Source organism: Citrus clementina, unplaced genomic scaffold, assembly GCF_000493195.1.
Source record: "Citrus clementina cultivar Clemenules unplaced genomic scaffold, Citrus_clementina_v1.0 scaffold_6, whole genome shotgun sequence".
Classification (NCBI taxonomy): Eukaryota; Viridiplantae; Streptophyta; class Magnoliopsida; order Sapindales; family Rutaceae; genus Citrus; species Citrus x clementina.
In genome coordinates, this window is record NW_006262139.1 from 18,421,969 (window position 1) to 18,440,719 (window position 18,751).

Here is an 18,751-nt window from a genome sequence, read left to right on the forward strand (position 1 = left end):
AATTTCAAAATTGAAAGGGATTGATAAACTATCAAGAAAAATAGTTAATACTAAAAAGGATAAATTGTATTCATTAATTTATTTATTGATTTTACTAGTTCTCATTACTATAGTAAGAAAAAGCATTTTCAGCTATTAATTTTATGAAAAATCATTTGCGAAATCAAATGAGAGATCAATGATTGAGTGATATTATTGTTGTATATATATAAAAAGAATTATCTTGTATTCTTAATGATAAAGTTATTCTTCAACATTTTTAATATATGAAAACAAGTCGAGGTCAGTTACAAATATACTGAATTGAATATATTAATAAATTTTTATTTTAATATTTGTTATTTATTGAAAAAATTTTAAATTATATTATTATTTAAATTTAGCTTCCGTTAGATTAAATTTTTGGCATCTCCACTGGTACAACGTATCAAATTTTTCTTGATATGGAAATAAACTTTTTGTGACGATATGATAATTTGTAAAGGAGTCAGTTTAACCTTTAAGCTCCTAATTTGTTTTTTAAAAAAAATCAGTTAGCGACTAAAAGAATGATTTAGACCATTTTAATTACGATCTGAAAGCCAACAGACCAATTACAACAAATAAATTAAAATAAGCCTCTCATCTCAAAGACATACATTCTCACAACTACAGTTAATTAATCACAAAGGAGCGTGTGTTCATTCAATTAACAACAGCCGCGTGTGAAGCCATTTTAGTCTTAAAAAAAAAAAATTAAATAAAAAGTTGCAAGTCCTTTCACTGCTCCGATGTGGATGCCAGCAAGGCCTTTTAACACGCGTCACACGCGCCAAGGACAGTTCAATGTTCCTGCCCGCTGCGGCGTGCTCATCTGACATCCCGCGACTCTCGGGTCCCGCCACCCATAATCCCGTACCATGCACGTTCAATTCAAATTACCAGACTGCCACCGAACGTAATCGACACGCGCGTTGCGTGTGTGAGGCGAGTGGGGAAACAAAAACAGGAAACGAGAGTCAGATTGGGACAATTGACGATACGAAACCCTAAAACACAGCGAAAAATTTGGGGCCAAAAAAGCAATCGCCACTCGCTCTATCCCCTCGCGTGAGAAATTTCTTGGTTTTGCTCTCCCAGACAGATCGAAGCCGAAGCGCTAGAGGTCGAAACATTCACTTTCTTTCTCTCTTTCATTGCAAAATTCTTCTCAATTTTTGAAATTCTCCTTTCATAATCCGTAGAACTCGAGCTTTATTTTTCTTTTTTTCTTTTTTCAAATTTTTTGTGAGATTCTTTCTGGGTGTTATTTGTTGTTATTATGTTAGGTGAAATTACCAATATAGCTTGGAAAAGCTAATTAATTGATTGAAACAGCTCAGCTCATCTAAGCTTGACTGCTATTGTGCTTGTGCTTTAAATTTAGTTTGAAATGTAAGAAGAAATAGACAAACATTGGGTCCAGTAGAATCATTACTGTTTTTTTTTTACGTTTAGGTTCTTAAGCAAATTGAGCTGTGATTGAAGGGCTTTATAAAGTTTTGGACCAGCTGTTTGGAGTATAAGTTTGGAGCTGAGGTGTGAATGTACTTGAATTTGGTATTGCTGATGAAAATAAGAATAAATGAGCTAAATTAATCCACTTAGTATTAGTTGAAAGCTAAATGTGTTGTTGGATTGCATGATTTGAAACAATGACCCTGAAATTTGTCCATTTTGTTTTACTCAACGTGCTAAAAGTCTACATAACGAGTTGCCTTTCTCAATGCTTGCACGTGTTAAGATAGGAGTAATTGCTTTTATTTTGTGATTATCAAGGGCAGCAGAAAGTGAGTAGTTGTTATTTGTCTTGCATATTAGGTAACATTAAGTGCAGCGGATATTTTGTTTGATCTTTCTGGATTCTACTAGAAAGAATTGGTGATTTGATGGATATTTAGGCTATTGTCTGCTTGGTGCTCATATTGTCTGAAACATATGAATTGTAAGTTGATGCTCTGGATAGGTAGGAAATAGACAGAGGTTGTCGCTTAGTGCAAGAGGCGAAAAAATGACATCCCATATTTTATTGTTCCTAGAATTGAAGTATATGATAATGAATGGAGTAATTACTCAAGAGGACATTGTTACTGGTTTCACGACTTCATTGCTGGGCTCAATCTTCATTCGTCGACTCAGTAAGTAATTAGGATCCTTAGTAGCTTGTAACTGCTGTAGCAGAAATCTTGCCAAGAGCGCTGACTTGTTTAAGGATGGTGTTCCTATGCATGTAGAAGTTGATTCTAATGGTATTAGCTATCTGAGAATTTTGATCCTAGAAAATATTTATGATCGTCGGTGGCTATGTAATAACTAATAATTATTCTTTTTTCTAATAAAAAGTGCTGTGTGTAGTCTCTTGGTGTGCTTCAAAGATTTTATTGCCTTTTCCAGGGTCATCTTGGTATTGAAATGATCAACTCCTTTCACACACAGCAGTTTTGGTTGATATATGTGTATATACATTTTCTTTCAGAAAAATAGGAAATAGGCAATATGTTACAGTTCATGAGAACTCCAAAATAAGATGGCAGGAGGTAGTTGTAAAGATCTCATTTTACAGAAATGTGTTTTGGTAAGTTATGCAGATTTGTTGACAAACTTTGCATTATTTGCGAGTGCACTTATTGGAGATTTTGTTGCTGATCAAACACTAAATAATGTGATTTTTTTTTTTTTTTGGGTTCGTTTTGACCTAATTGGGCAGCCTTTTTGCTTCCCATGCTTCTTTCTGCCTTGGGTATTTGGAGGCAAACCTACTTTCTGCTGCTTAAAAGCTCAGCCATTTTAAATCATGTCAAATTAGCAATTTTTTGTGATGTTAGATCTTCCTTTGAGTCAATTTGGCAAGTTAATTGCAGACTCATAATGTTTTGACCTTTTTCCATAAAGTATATATTTATATGTTCTGGAGCTCTAAACTACTATGCTGATTTTTTCTTTATTATCACTTTTTAAGATTAAATTTTAATTGATTGCAACGGATTTTTAAATGTAGCGCATGCTCTTTATGTTGCTTTTAATGTTACCTTTTTAAATTAGGATGTATTTGTTGTCATATTTCTAAAATACGCCTTTATGTAATAAGTAATATGTGATTCGTTTTTCATAAATGACTGAGATGGAAAAATGGGTGTTGGGCTGGTGGGAAGCTTCTATGATTATAATTTTATGGTTCAGAAAGTGGAAATTTGGTTTGTTGAACAATGTATGATTTGATAGCCAATGAGTGCAGTGGAACACTGTTTTACCAGTGTGTTCGAATAGGCACAAAGTAGACTGAAGTTTGATTACAGCCAGAGCTACATTTAAATTAAACAATCCAGAGTTGGAAGTTCTTAGTGCTTTATTATATTTTTCAATTGCTTGGTTGGCATTCGTCACTTTTAATTTTTTTTACCTATTCAGTATTTGCACATCTGGAGACTTGCTAAAATTAACTGTGATTCTCATTCTTATTGATTCTATTGTTGTAGGTTGGAACATCTAATGTACATAATGCATACATGTTTCTTCTCATACTTTCAGGTGTCCTTGGAACATAGTTTGTAGAGTAACAAAATTTTCATCATGGACATAGATCTTAGGCTACCTTCGGGTGAACAAACAAAGGAAGAGGAAGAACATAATGGGATTGACAACATGTTAGATGGTGAAGAGAAGCTGTCACTGCATAATGGTGAGATAGAGAGTGGAAACATTGTAGTTGCTGATGAGGTACGTGCAGAAGATGGCGGTGGTGTGAATTCTCCCACAGAAGAAATGGTAATGTTCAAAGAGGATACAAATCTCGAGCCACTTTCTGGTATGGAATTTGAATCTCATGGTGAAGCATATTCTTTCTATCAAGAGTATGCTCGGTCTATGGGATTCAACACTGCGATTCAAAATAGTCGCCGTTCAAAAACATCAAGAGAATTCATTGATGCAAAATTTGCTTGTTCTAGATATGGAACTAAGCGAGAGTATGATAAGTCCTATAACCGTCCTCGTGCCAGACAAAGCAAACAAGACCAAGAAAATGCAACTGGTAGACGATCATGTGCAAAAACAGACTGCAAAGCAAGTATGCATGTGAAGAGAAGGCCAGATGGAAAATGGGTTATTCATAGTTTTGTGAAGGAACATAACCATGAACTTTTGCCAGCACAAGCTGTGAGTGAACAAACCAGAAAGATGTATGCTGCAATGGCCAGACAGTTTGCTGAGTATAAAAATGTAGTTGGTCTGAAGAATGACCCCAAAAATCCATTTGATAAAAGTCGGAATTTGGCACTGGAAGCAGGAGATGCCAAGATTTTGCTTGATTTTTTTACACAGATGCAGCATATGAACTCCAACTTTTTCTATGCTATAGATCTGGGTGAAGATCAACGGTTGAAGAATTTGTTCTGGGTTGATGCCAAAAGTAGGCATGATTATAATAATTTCTGTGACGTTGTGTCTTTTGACACTATGTATGTTAGAAACAAATATAAAATGCCTCTTGCTTTATTTGTTGGTGTGAACCAACACTATCAATTTGTGTTGCTTGGATGTGCATTGATATCAGATGAAAGTGCAGCAACGTTCTCATGGCTAATGCAGACTTGGTTGAAAGCAATGGGAGGACACTGTCCGAAAGTAATTATTACCGACCAAGACAGGACCATTAAAGCAGTTGTTTCAGAGGTCTTTCCTGAAACTCGTCATTGCTTTTGTTTGTGGCATGTATTAGGGAAGGTTTCCGAAAATCTCAGTCATGTTACTAAACAGCATGGAAACTTTATGGCAAAGTTTGAAAAATGCATCTATAGGTCATGGACAGAAGAAGAGTTTGGTAGAAGGTGGTGGAAACTTCTTGATAGATTTGAACTTAGAGAGGATGAATGGATGCAGTCATTGTACGAAGATCGGGTACACTGGGTGCCAACCTACATGAAGGATACCTTTTTAGCTGGAATGTCAACTGTTCAGCGATCTGAGAGTGTAAACTCCTTCTTTGACAAATTTGTGCATAAGAAGACCTCTGTGCAAGAGTTTGTGAAGCAGTATGAAGGTATTCTTCAAGATAGGTATGAAGAGGAAGCCAAAGCTGATTCTGATACATGGAACAAACAACCTGCACTGAGATCTCCATCACCATTTGAGAAGAGTGTGTCGGGGGTTTACACTCACACAGTATTTAAGAGATTTCAAGTTGAGGTTGTGGGTGCAGTTGCTTGTCATCCTAAACAGGAAAGTCAAAATGAGACAAATATTATATTCAGAGTTCAAGATCTTGAAAAAACTCAGGACTTTGTTGTTATGTGGAATCAAATGAAGGAAGAAGTTTTCTGTGTATGCCGATTATTCGAATATAAAGGTTATCTATGCAGGCATGCATTGATTGTACTTCAAATTCGTGGGCTTTCTGCTATTCCACCTCAATATATTTTGAAACGATGGACAAAAGATGCAAAGAGCCGGCAAATGGGAGACGAAACTGATCAAATGCAAACTAGGGTGCAACGGTACAATGATTTATGCCAGCGGGCAATGAAATTGAGTGAAGAAGGATCATTATCTCAAGAGAGTTACGGTATTGCATTTCGTGCACTAGAAGAAGCTGTTGGAAATTGTTTGAGTGTAAATACTTCTAATAAGAATCTTGTGGAAGCTGTCACATCCCCAACTCATGGTCTGATCTGTGTTGAGGAAGATAACCAAAGTAGAAGTATGAACAAGACAAATAAAAGAAAGAATCTCACGAAGAAAAGAAAGGTAATTTCTGGTCAGCATTTGCATGCTTATGTTCTTGTCACTAATCAAATTTGTCATAAATGATTTCCTTTATGCATTTCAGTCGAACTCGGAGCAGGAGGTTATGACTGTAGGGGCAGGGGCGGGGTCTCAAGACAGCTTGCAACAAATGGTTTGTGTTACATTATAAATATCCTGGTTAACGTCGTTTGGCTTTAGGGAGTCTGAATCTCCACAAATCAAATTTTAAAATTCTGATTTTATTTGCGGGAGGATGTTATTAAAAATAGTAATTGATTCATTTAAAATTGAGAAAAAATTTCTGTACTACAAAAAGTCTTCGAGTTAGATTATGATTGTTCTCTGCAATTGTTATTTTATTGTTTTAGGACAAATTAAACTCAAGAGCAGTAACTCTAGATGGCTACTATGGCACTCAACCAAGTGTGCAAGGAATGGTATGTTGTTATTCAGTTCATTAATCTTCTGGTAATACATGAACTATATTTGTCTTCATATTTATGGGATGTGTTTCTTTGTCTTTTTGCAGGTACAGCTTAATTTAATGGCACCAACACGTGATAATTACTATGGGAATCAACAGACGATTCAGGGGCTGGTATGTCATATGAATATAACATAATAAGTGAAAGAAGCTAGCAACTTGATCTAGTGGAGGGTGCAGTACATATCAGACTAATATGAATATCTTGGGTCAATATGTGTAGGGACAGTTAAACTCAATTGCACCAAGCCATGATGGTTACTACAGTGCACAGCAAGGCATGCATGGGCTGGTATATTATCTCACTTGGTGCTACTGGTAATTATGTGTATATTGGGATTTCACATGGTTAGGTTTTACTGAATAGAGTTTGATTCTTGCAGGGACAAATGGATTTTTTCCGGACACCAACTAGTTTCACCTATGGCATTCGAGTGAGTTTGCCAGATATTGTATTCAGACAGTTAGGTATGATCTCATTAGTATTTTCCTAAAATGGTTCCTCCATATTCCCCAAATTGCAGGATGACCCCAATGTGAGAACAGCACAATTGCATGATGACGCATCAAGACATGCATGAAGAGTCCTATTATTGCTGTAAGGTAAGTTTATATCTGCAATAACATCTTTCCTTTGGTCTTCCATGACTGGACTATCAAACGAGAATATTGTGCTTCGTAGGCAAACAGGAAATGAAGTTATTTAACATTCTGGGTAGCTGCAAAGAAAGTACTGAGTCTGAATAGTTTGTAAAGCATGACACGTATTGTGCATTGTGGATGCGACGAGCATCAGGCTGAAGAGAACTTCCTCTTAGTTGGTTGTAAGATAAAGATAACAGTAGGATGTCGCCTTTTATTTTCACCAGAAATCGGGGGTGTTGTAGAGAAGAGAGTTGGAACAGATTCAGGTCGGGGATGATTGATTGATCTCTTGTAAAGCTTCTTGTATTATTGTGTTTTGTGATCATCACATGCTTCATAAACCCTAAATAGTCAGTCGAAATCAGGGAAGAAAAAACCCAATTTTCCGTTTGATCACTATATATATTCACTAGTACTAATAGCAAAGTGAAAGATGGAAGCAGGGGCACATGTGCCTCTTCTTCCCCCCATCCAATTCATTTTATCTTTTGGTTCAAGGAATTGTCCTCATTTGCCCTAGCAGCTGGTTGACAGGAGTGGTGATGGCGATATTGCTTTGGAGAAGGGGAACTTTCCATTAAGTCCTGGGTTGTTGAACTAATTTATCATCTTTTAAATTTAAGATGAATTTACAACTTCGTGATGTAGGGTGATGTTCTGACATAGATCATTAACTTCTGATGAAATTCGAAATTACTCTCGTTAGACTTAAATTGTGGAAAATCTTACACATTTGCAGGTAGAGTAAAATCTTTATAAATTAATGTACAATTCAATGAATATATATTTTTAATTAACTAATATACATTGTAGTTTACTAATATAATCAATTGAAAATGAATTAATCCAATAAATATATATTAAATTAACAAAAAAAATTTAAAATCCTTGCAATTTTAGAAATTGACCTAGGAACTCCTAGAAGCAAAAAATAAAATTAGTGATGAGCAACAATATAATCATATTTTTAAAATAAAATATTATAATTTATAATTTCAGCAAATTAATAATTTAAAATATGAATAAGACCACGGAGTTGTATAAGTTTTTCTTTAATGTATTATATTATAAGTTTATCGAAATTATTAATTTAGCCCTTTGATCAAAGTCAAAACTGTAAAAAATTATTATATAATAAATATTATAATTTTAACGAGTATTAAATTATAGTGATTTTTCCGCAGTTAATTCATAATTTGGGAGGTAATCTATTATCCGTTTGTGTAAATAGATTCGATTAATTGTGCATGTATTAATGATTTTTTTATTAAAAAAATAATATTGTTGTAACTAGATATTCCAACAATAACAATATTTAATTGATTCTTAAAAAAAGAAAAAATGAGTGAGGATAAAAAATTTCACTCATTAACAATCAATCTTTATTTTTATTAGTGTAAGATATAATTTTTTTTCCTTTCTCTCAAAAGATTTGAATCAGAAGGAGAAACTTCATTAATTGTTCCCGTTATGAGTAAAATTTGAGTGTTATTAATTGAACTCGAAAAGAAGAAGAAAGAACTTGATAATCGATGGCGCTGAACACATTTATAGCTGCCTTAGAGCATGCAAGATTTGAATTTACATGTCAATTAATTTGTGTTGCCTTCCTTCTTTTCTGAAGAAAGGTTAATTTTTCTTTCTTAAACAAGGGTATTAGTATTTTTTTTTTTTTAAAAAAAGAAGGAACATAAGAAAATAATTATATATATATACATACACACACACATAATTATTCGCTTTATTAAAATAAAATATCATTAAAATATAAAAAAAAATCACATATTTCTGTACATTTATATATATATATAAAATCACATATTTCAATCGGCAAAGCTAAGCTGGATCCTATTTATGTAAGGAAGTAATTAAATCGACAAAAAAAATAAAATTCCCACGCGCCATACATGTTGGCGCCAACAAGAAAAAAAAGGATATAGATAAAACCAATAAACAAAAAGAAAAAGAAAATCCAAAAAAGCTAAACGCGCCGAGCAGAAACAAAGGAAAGAGGCAAGTGAGATAGGCGAGTGGAATTTGGCAGAAAAATCTTCAGATCCCCCAAAGATCTCGCTTCGCGAGTGAACTCAAAACCCTAATTTCCCCACTCGCCTCGTGCTCACTCGCTTCAATTTCGTTCTATTTAATTGAGATCATCAAACGGTCATTTCTTTCTTCGCCTGAGGTTCCCTCTCTTCTTCTTCCTCTTCTTTTTTCTCACGAATATTACTTTTTTTTGTTTTTCAGTATCATTATTAGCAGCACTGGCGTCTTTATAACGAACCTTTTTAATTTTCTGTTATGTAGCTTGAGTCTTGCTGAAAGTACATGTTTAAAAGTTTGGATTTTATTTTTTCCAAGTACTTTCAGCAGCCTCCGGCGTCATAGCAGAGAGTGAAATTATTCGATACTCATTTACCAGATAGCAGCAATGACTTAAAGCTCTTTCGTGACTGCGAAGCTATAATTAACTTGCTCTTTAATTGTTTAATTTATATTAATTCTTCTTGTTGCTTTTGCATTAGTTTGATTAATAAAGCTTTGTGGTGTAATTAGGGTTTGATGATGATAACGGTGATTTATTTTAAAATTAGGGTTTGTGAATAGTGGTGGCTAATAAAGACAGCTGGTTTAACTGCTTAAGAATGTAATTTGATGTTTGAAGCTGCAGCCCCAAATCCGTGAGTTAGTTTTGGTGTAACTAGTCAGTTTAAAATTATGATAGGCTGCTTGAGATGTATTGGTGATATTTTTTTTTTTTTTTTTTGAACTGTGAAAGAAAAATTCCTTTTTCGTTGAAACAAAGATTTAGATATTTTGTGAAAATATTAAACATCACGGGGAGCAGTTAATTGGTTGAGTGATGATAAATAGTACATAGAAGAAGAGCAGGAGAAATATTTAGTTTTTAGATATTGTGATATTTAATTATTATCCTTAATCAAATTTTGTTTAACTGATTTCAGGTAGCATTGTAGATAATATGCTGTGTAGAATGGACTTCCTTGATGGAAACTAAACTTGAACAACTTTTTGTTGAAACGTGATTAGGTTGGAGATGTGCCAGAATATGCGGTAGATGATATGGGTGGTCAAGACAATCTGCATGGTGCCGGTGGTAGCATGAGTGAAAATATGATCAATGTTGTTGATGCAGTATATAGTGGAGACGTGGTGGTTGATTCTTCAAAAATGGCTGTTGCAGGGTTCGAAGGAGAATCAAATTTTGAGCCACGTAATGGCATTGAATTTGAATCACATGAGGCAGCCTACTCATTTTACCAAGAATATGCAAAGTCTATGGGATTTACTACTTCGATTAAGAATAGTAGGCGCTCAAAGAAATCTAAAGAATTTATTGATGCCAAGTTCGCATGTTCCAGATATGGGGTCACGCCAGAATCAGATAGTGGTAGCAGTCGGCGATCAAGTGTGAAAAAAACAGACTGCAAAGCCAGCATGCATGTGAAGAGAAGGGCAGATGGGAAGTGGATTATTCATGAATTCATAAAGGAGCATAATCATGAGCTTTTACCAGCACTTGCTTATCATTTTCGAATTAATAGAAATTTAGCTGAAAAGAATAATATTGACATTTTGCATGTTGTTAGTGAACGAACAAGAAAGACATATGTTGAGATGTCTAGACAATCTGGTGGGTGTCATAATGCTGGGTTTTCAAGGGACGTGGATAATCAATTTGATAAGGGCCGACACTTGTCTTTGGATGAAGGGGATGCTCAAGTTTTGCTAGAGTATTTTAAGCGTATCAAGAAGGAAAATCCCAGGTTTTTCTATGCAATAGATTTGAATGAAGAACAGCGCTTGAGAAATTTGTTCTGGGTTGATGCTAAAGGTAGGGATGATTATGTCTATTTTAATGATGCTGTTTCTTTTGATATGTTTTATGTCAATATGAACGATAAATTGCCTTTTGCTCCGTTTGTTGGAGTGAATCATCACTGCCAGCCTATTTTGCTTGGATGTGCATTCATTGCCGATGAGAGCAAATCAACTTTTATATGGTTGATGAAGACATGGCTAAGGGCAATGGGTGGGCAAGCTCCCAAGGTTATAATCTCTGATCAAAACAAATTCTTGAAGACTGCAATTGAAGAAATTTTGCCAAATACACGCCATTGCTTTGCTCTTTGGAATATATTAGAAAAGATTCCTGAAACTCTTGCTCATGTAATCAAGCAGCATGAGAATTTTGTTTCAAAATTCCACAAGTGCGTTTTTAAATCATGGACTGATGAACAATTTGATATGAGATGGTGGAAAATGGTGACTCGCTTTGAGCTTCAAGATGATGAATGGTTTCGATCATTGTATGAAGATCGTAAGAGGTGGGTGCCTACTTACATGGGGGATACTTTTTTGGCTGGAATGTCTACAACTCAGCGCTCTGAAAGTATGAACTCTTTCTTTGATAAATACATCCATAAGAAAATTACCTTGAAAGAGTTTGTGAAACAATATGGGAATATTCTACAGAATAGATATGAAGAGGAAGCCATTGCAGATTTTGATACATGGCACAAACAGCCAGCTTTAAAATCTCCTTCGCCTTGGGAAAAACAAATGTCAACAGTTTACACACATACGATATTTAAGAAATTCCAAGTTGAAGTTTTGGGTGTAGTTGGCTGCCATCCTAAAAAATCAAGTGAAGATGGAACCATTGTAACATATAAAGTTCAAGACTGTGAAAAGGAAGAAGACTTTATGGTTACTTGGAATGAATTGAAGTCGGAGGTCTCTTGTTTCTGTTGTCTCTTTGAATACAAAGGGTTTCTTTGTAGACATGCAATGATTGTTCTCCAGATATGTGGTCGTTCGAGCATCCCACCTCAGTATATTTTGAAAAGGTGGACCAAAGATGCAAAAAGCAGGCTGTTGATATCTGAAGGTGCAGAATGGTTGCAGACTAGGGTGCAACGTTACAATGATCTATGTAAACGAGCCATTGAATTGAGTGAAGAAGGATCATTATCTGATGAGAATTACAATATTGTTTTCCGTGCATTAGTAGATGGACTGAAAAATTGTGTGAACGTGAACAATTCTAGCAACAATGTTTTGGAATGTAGTAGCCATGTGCAAGGTCTTCGAGAAGCAGAAGAAATAAATCAAGGAAGCCTTGCTACCAAGTCAAATAAGAAAAAGAATACAATCAGGAAGAGGAAGGTTGGTACTGGAACCAAAGTTGTTTTTATAGGGCTAATTTCAGATTACCCCCTTATGAAATGACAATCCGGAAAATACTTCCAAACTATCATAAACCTCAACTTATCCCCATTTTTGTTAAGAAGACAAAAAATTTCATCATTTTTCCCCCCTTATCTTTTGAACAAAATTCGGGTAAGTTGAGGTTTACAATAGTTTAGAGGGTATTTTGAAGATTGTCATTTCACGAGGTAATATGAAATTGACCCTAGTTTATATGCTAATGGTCTCATTATGTATCTGCGGCCACTGTGTTACAATTTTTTTTTTTAAAGAAAATTTAAGCAAGAATATTATTTGCACTGTGTTTCGCTATATTTCAGGTACAGTCAGAGCAGGATATCTTACTTGTTGAGGCACAAGAAAGCTTGCAGCAAATGGTTCGTCCCATCTCAGTTTTAGTTGTGATGTAATTTTCTTGTGTATCTGATACCAGTTGAAAATGATTTTACAGGATTGCTTACTTTTTCGGATATTTTGTGTCCAAGAACATCTTCGACTGTCTTTTAACTAGTAAATTCTGTAGGGAAATGTCTCAGACATATTTTCATATATTTAGTTGTCACTGTGAAACATGCCAGGTCGTGAATTCACCTGCATTGTGTTTCTGATTATCTAAATCTTGTAATTTGTTTCACTGTTAATGTGCTTTGTTGGATCATTATATCTTATTTTGGCATTTATGCTTGTAGGAAAATCTAACTTCTGATGGGATCGCCCTTAATGGTTTTTATGGTTCTCAACAGAATGTGCAAGGACTGGTATGACATGTCTTACTAGTTTGACTATTTAAAAGTTATGTTGTGCAGCTTCCTGAATAAAATATGATCTCAATTATGTTATTATTAACTGCATCGTATTGCAGGTACAGTTAAATCTAATGGAGCCACCTCATGATGGTTACTATGTTAATCAGCAGAGCTTGCAGGGGCTGGTAAGTCGTGCTTGAGTTATTACGATAAGATGTATTATAAAGAATTGACGTTTTGTGACAAACTGATTTGTCAACATACCTGTAGGGACAGTTGAACTCAATAGCACCCGGGCATGATGGGTTTTTTGGGGCTCAACAGAGCATGCATGGGCTGGTATAGGTGTTTGAAGTTGACTTAATAGACATAAAAGGAAATTTAGCAATGAGAATATGATCTAAAAGATGAACTTTCCATAATTATGCTTCTGTTGATGTAGGGACAATTGGATTTCCGACCTCCAACTAGCTACAGCTATGGTCTGCAGGTTGGTATCAAAGACACGGTATATTTACACGGTGATCATGTATAAATGGCGCTTCCTAATGCTGTCTTTTTATGTTGCTTATTTTCAGGACGAATCCCATTTGAGACAAACTCAGTTACATGGTAATGCTCCAAGGCATCCATAAAGACGGAACTCCGTGATCTATCAATTTAGAAGCTTGCAAAAGAATAGTTAAAGCTTCAACTTCAGGGGCAGCCAAAAAATAGTTATCAAGTTGAGCGGAATTATTCAATCATGAAGTCGTTGACTAGAATTGAATATTGCTGTTCCAACCCCAATTGTCTCACTTAGTGCATGGAGCATTTTGCTTCTGTTCTGTTGATCCAGTTTAACTGCACAACGGATGCCATGGAAAGCAAGACTCCTGTTCTCTGAGGTGTAGATTTCTTGCTTGGATGGGAATTGATCTAAGAAATGCACTTGTCCTGTGCAAATCAGTGATGTTCAGTGGCAGTAGTAATATATCTCTGTAAATGTTCTTGTATTCTTCTTATTGTATGTGTATGTCCATCGCCATGTTGTGGAGTTGTGGTGCTACTCTTCTTAAGTATGAATTTTACCACGGAATTCCTCTTTTAGCTGTTGGAGAAATGTTTATTTGGAAAGTGTTGATGTGTAGTCCTACTCTTTATATTAAAGCAATATACTTCTATGTGTGGGGATGAATAATGTCTGTTTTTTTTTTTGAAGAGGGGATGAATAATGTCTAAATTAATATTTTAATGCTTTAAACTCGACTATCAATTAAAAAGATTATTTGAAAACAATTTATAATATATTTCACTTATTAAATAGTGTTTAATATTCTTATCTTAAGTGCTAATATAACATTTATCGTTAAATATATATTTTTTTTTTGGTGCCATTTTGTTATAATGATATTTTTTATATAAAAAAATAAGAGATTGGTGTTCAAACTTCTCTCCTATGGGTGGAAAGGAGATTAGATTGTCATTAAACTAAATGGTATATATATAAAGATTTAATTAATTATTATATTATGATAGTTTATTTTTTCTTATTTTTATACCCAAAAAAATAAATAAAAAATTGAAGGAAGCTGACCCCTAATATGTGATTTTCTGTAATTAGAGTGATTAATCATTTAATCAGCAGCGAGATGGTCGAGCTCGAACCGCCAAGTATGTGAACCGGACGGACTCGGGTTTAGTGACGGTTCAAACTTCAAAACTCTCTCTCTTTCTTTCAGGCTGCCTCTCAAATGACTGTTGCTCGTGGCGCGGGTATGTTTTCATACAAATTCTTTCTTTTTAATTAAATTCATTGTTTTGTTGCCACGAATTCTAAGAAATAAAAAAATGGAAATTAAATCTAAATTCTTTGTATTTTATTATTATTATTATTATTAGGGCTTTGACACGAGTTGACAAGCTCGAATTTGGTTTTGTATGGGTAAATTTAGCTCAGTTAAGTTGAAAAGTTCCATATTCAATTTACTTCAATTTTCTGAACTGAGTTTTACTTCCTTTTGAACCCAATTTTATTACCAAGTTCAGTTTTTATTAGTGTATTTGGAGTTGCCTTTTGCTCTGGTTGATCAACAAACCTTCTAACTTTTTGAAAATTGGGAAAATGTTGATGCATATTTGATACAATCATAGATAGCTGTAACTTGTGCTGGTGATCTATGTTTTTATTCTTTTTATCAATTTTCAGGTGCCTTTGGTAGAGTGATTTTTGATGTAGCATAAAATTTGATTTTTTTCATGGAGATAGATCTTGAATTGCCTTCAAATGAACAGAAGAAGTTAGATACTATTTCAGATACAACCGGTGATATCATGGATGGTGAGGATAGAGTAGACGTTGACAATGGAGATGGTAATTCTCCTAGAATAGGTGAATATGTTGAGGAGTGTGGTCCAAGTGCAAGCGAAAGAGTTGCTGGCAGTGGGAATCAAGTAGATCTGAGTGTCGTTGGAGCAAATGTCCATAAAGGGGTCATGTGTGAGCCTCAAAATGGTTTGGAATTTGAATCAAAGGAGGCAGCCTATTCTTTCTACAGAGAATATGCTCGCTCTGTTGGATTTGGCATCACGATAAAAGCCAGCCGCCGTTCGAAAAAGTCTGGAAAATTTATTGATGTAAAAATTGCATGTTCTAGATTTGGTAGCAAACGAGAATCTAGTACTACTACTAATGCTCGGTCGTCTTTTCCAAAAACAGGCTGCAATGCAGGCATGCATATGAAAAGGAGACCAGATGAAAAGTGGGTTATATACAGTTTTGTAAAGGAGCATAATCATGAGATTTACCCGGATGATTTTTATCAAGCTATCAGAGGAAGGAACAAACAGTCCGGTATAGTTCCATGTCAAAAAAAGGGCTTGCAGTTGATGCTTGATGGTGAAGATGTGCAAATGATGCTCAATCATTTTGTAGGCATGCAGGATGAGAATCCTAATTTCTTTTATGCAGTAGATTTGGACCATGAAAAACATTTGAAAAGTGTTTTCTGGGTTGATGCAAAAGGTAGACATGATTATAGGAACTTCAGCGATGTAGTTTTCTTTGATACATTTTACATCAGAAACAAGTATAAAATTCCTTTTGTTCCTATTACTGGAGTAAATCATCACTTCCAGTTGATTTTACTGGGATGTGCATTAATTGGGGATGAATCTACTTCAACTTTTGTTTGGTTAATGCGGACATGGTTCAAAGCAATGGGTGGCCCAACTCCTAGAGTGATTATCACTGATCAAGACAAATTCTTAACAGAAGCTGCTGTAGATGTATTTCCTAGTACTTGCCATTGTTTTTGTTTATGGCACGTCTTGAGTAAGATTCCTGAAAAATTGGGTTGTGTTATTGATTGCAATGAAAAGTTTATGGCGAAATTTAATAAGTGCATTTATCGCTCCTGGACGGATGAGCAGTTTGAAAACAGATGGTTGAAGATTGTTGATAAATTTGAACTTGGGGAAAATGAATGGGTTCACTCCTTGTACAAAGATCGTGAAAAGTGGGTCCCAACATACTTGCAGAATACATTTTTGGCTGGAATGTCTACAAGCGAGCGATCTGGAAGTGTCACCTCTTTCTTTGACAAGTACATGAACCGGGAAGCTACATTCAAAGAGTTTTTTGAGCAGTACAAAGCATATTTGCAAGATAGATATGAAATGGAAGCTGAAGCTGATTCTGAAACACGAAACAAAAAACATGGTTTAATGTCTCTCTCAACTTTTGAGAAACAAATGTCAACAATTTATACAGATACAATATTCAAGAAGTTTCAGGTAGAAGTTTTAGGAGTAGTTTCTTGTCATATGCGAAAAGAAAGAGAAGATGGATCAACTCTGATCTTTCGAGTTGATGATTTTGAAGAACGGCAGAATTTCTATGTAGCCTGGAACGAAGCAGAGCTGAATATATGTTGTTTATGTCATTCATTTGAATACAGAGGTTTTCTTTGTAAACATGCGATTCTTGTACTTCAAATGTCTGGTTTTTCTGAGATCCCATCCCGTTATATATTGAAGCGCTGGACAAATGATGCAAAGATGATTGGAGCTGTTAGTGAAATATCAAGCGGGTTTCATTTCCGAATGCAACGTTTTAATGATCTTTGTAAACGGGCTATCAGATTGGGGGAAGAAGGGTCATTATCTCAAGAAGCATATGATATTGCATTGCAGGCTCTAGGAGAAGCACTGAAACATTGTGTGGACATGAACAATTCAGTTAGGGGTGTTTTAGAGGCCAACACATCATCTGCTCGTGGTTTTCTTGGCAATGAAAAGGAGAATCGTGGCAACAGCATGGCCAAGGCATCAAAGAGAAAGAAAATGCATAAGAAAAAAAAGGTCAGTCGAGACTTCACAATTGACATGCTGAGACTGTTACCGGCTCTAAGCTGTATTAAATAACTTAGCCTTTCATTTATACATTTTAGGTTCGGCCAGAGCCAGAGAGGATTAGTATAGGATTGCAAGACAGCTGCCAGCAGATGGTTTGTTACATTTTAAAACTTTATTTCTCAACATTTAGTTTGCAAACATAGATGCAATAAGTTCATTGTGATACTTATAGAAGAATCATTGTGCTTTCACTTATGCAGGATCAGATGAATTCAAGAGCTCACACCGTTAATAATTGTTATCTACCTCGACGGGACATGCAACAAATGGTATGAAGACGGTATGCTGCAGGAAGGAAGTTGTTTGCTAATTCTTGCCCGCTGTGAAGTTCTAATTCTGGTGTTTCTCATTTGGGCTTCTTGTAGGACTCCGGCTCTAGAGCACCAACACTTGATGGCCACTATCATTCTCAAAATAATATGCAAGTTGTGGTATAGAGTCTTCTGGTTTCAACTACAATGTATACAAGTCAAGAAATTCAGTCTTGTATCTTCTAGACGTGGATGACTAAGCCTCATTTTAAACTTATTGTAGGGACAAGTGAACTCAATTTCTCCAATTTGTGATGCTTCTTATTATGGCAATCAACAGTGCATGCAGGGCCAGGTATGGTTGTTGCTTTCATTCTGACCTTATGATATCATATATAGAAGCAGACCAATTCTTCCACTTTTGACTATTTAGGTTCAATAATTTTCAGGGACAATTACATTCCATTTCAGCACGTGTTAGTCACTATGGGACTCAACAAAGCATGCATGGATTGGTACACATTTCACATATTGTTGTTTAATGAGCAATTTGGTTTTTCAGTTAAAAATGATTTAAGTATAGCCATCTCAAGTATTGATACATAGGTAGTTACAGGGACAGCTCGGTTTCAGAGCATCAGCCATGCATGGATGCTTTGACATTCAGGATTCTTTGCAAGACATGGTGTGCATATTGATAGTTTGTTTAAATCTCAAAATTTTGAATTCATTTTTGTTTTCCAAAAATGGAATTTGTACACAGTTGAGTTTTTCTTCTTCTTGATGTAGGATGAAAATTCTGCAGCCTCCACCCAGTTTCATGGTATCTCTTCAAAGCGTTTGCAAGATAAGAACATCTCTCGTTAGTGGAAAGGTTGAATGTATATTTACTTTTTATGAGTTGATAGAACATTAGTCAATTAACCCTATAGCTCATGTAAATTTTCACCGCCTCTTTGAAGATTCTTTTCAAATCAAAACAACTCTATGTACATTATTCACTTCAACTCTTTTTGGTGAACAAGTATAAAATAAATACTTTAATGAGAATGTTTTTCATAAACTTGGAGAACATACGACATTGCTCATGTTGCAGCAGGCAATATTGTCAGTCACTTGATGTTTCATTATTAATGCAGCATTTTAACTTCCTCAAATGATATGTTTCATTATTAACGTTTCATTACTACTTTAGCACTTCAACTTCATCAAATGTTATCTGGTTGTCGCAAATGCAA

General features: G+C 35.1%; 3 protein-coding genes across 12 annotated transcripts; all 3 read left to right on the forward strand.

Moving 5' to 3' along the window:
• The first annotated feature begins 785 nt into the window (after positions 1–785).
• On the forward strand, positions 786–7,373 carry LOC112097186 (protein FAR-RED ELONGATED HYPOCOTYL 3). 4 transcript variants are annotated; one of them, XM_024181575.1, is made up of 9 exons: positions 786–1,144; positions 3,547–5,760; positions 5,843–5,911; positions 6,129–6,197; positions 6,290–6,358; positions 6,468–6,536; positions 6,628–6,678; positions 6,769–6,842; positions 6,927–7,373. In XM_024181575.1, the coding sequence occupies exons 2-8, from the start codon at positions 3,589–3,591 to the stop codon at positions 6,823–6,825; spliced, it is 2,556 nt and encodes an 851-aa protein (XP_024037343.1). In that variant the 5' UTR covers positions 786–1,144; positions 3,547–3,588; the 3' UTR covers positions 6,826–6,842; positions 6,927–7,373. The 4 variants fall into 4 exon arrangements, with proteins under 4 accessions (XP_024037343.1, XP_024037340.1, XP_024037342.1 ...); XM_024181572.1 differs by having other exon boundaries at positions 787–1,144; positions 6,769–6,847; XM_024181574.1 differs by lacking the exon at positions 786–1,144 and adding an exon at positions 2,495–2,593 and having other exon boundaries at positions 6,769–6,847.
• Positions 7,374–8,842: 1,469 nt separating this feature from the next.
• Positions 8,843–14,034, forward strand: LOC112097193 (protein FAR-RED IMPAIRED RESPONSE 1). 3 transcript variants are annotated; one of them, XM_024181672.1, is made up of 8 exons: positions 8,843–9,074; positions 9,856–12,079; positions 12,442–12,498; positions 12,811–12,879; positions 12,984–13,052; positions 13,138–13,206; positions 13,310–13,357; positions 13,446–14,034. In XM_024181672.1, exons 2-8 carry the CDS (start codon positions 9,974–9,976, stop codon positions 13,500–13,502), a joined length of 2,475 nt encoding a protein of 824 aa, XP_024037440.1. In that variant the 5' UTR covers positions 8,843–9,074; positions 9,856–9,973; the 3' UTR covers positions 13,503–14,034. The 3 variants fall into 3 exon arrangements, with proteins under 3 accessions (XP_024037440.1, XP_024037441.1, XP_024037442.1); XM_024181673.1 differs by lacking the exon at positions 13,138–13,206; XM_024181674.1 differs by lacking the exon at positions 13,446–14,034 and having other exon boundaries at positions 13,138–13,212.
• Positions 14,035–14,462: 428 nt separating this feature from the next.
• Positions 14,463–18,605, forward strand: LOC18038416 (protein FAR1-RELATED SEQUENCE 2). Of its 5 annotated transcripts, none has more exons than XM_024182412.1 (9): positions 14,464–14,622; positions 15,056–17,208; positions 17,298–17,354; positions 17,463–17,531; positions 17,628–17,693; positions 17,797–17,868; positions 17,963–18,028; positions 18,120–18,198; positions 18,303–18,394. In XM_024182412.1, exons 2-8 carry the CDS (start codon positions 15,106–15,108, stop codon positions 18,171–18,173), a joined length of 2,487 nt encoding a protein of 828 aa, XP_024038180.1. In that variant the 5' UTR covers positions 14,464–14,622; positions 15,056–15,105; the 3' UTR covers positions 18,174–18,198; positions 18,303–18,394. The 5 variants fall into 5 exon arrangements, 4 of the variants coding, with proteins under 4 accessions (XP_024038180.1, XP_024038178.1, XP_024038179.1 ...); XM_024182410.1 differs by having other exon boundaries at positions 14,465–14,622; positions 18,124–18,198; positions 18,303–18,605; XM_024182411.1 differs by having other exon boundaries at positions 14,465–14,622; positions 18,130–18,198; positions 18,303–18,604.
• Positions 18,606–18,751: the final 146 nt, after the last annotated feature.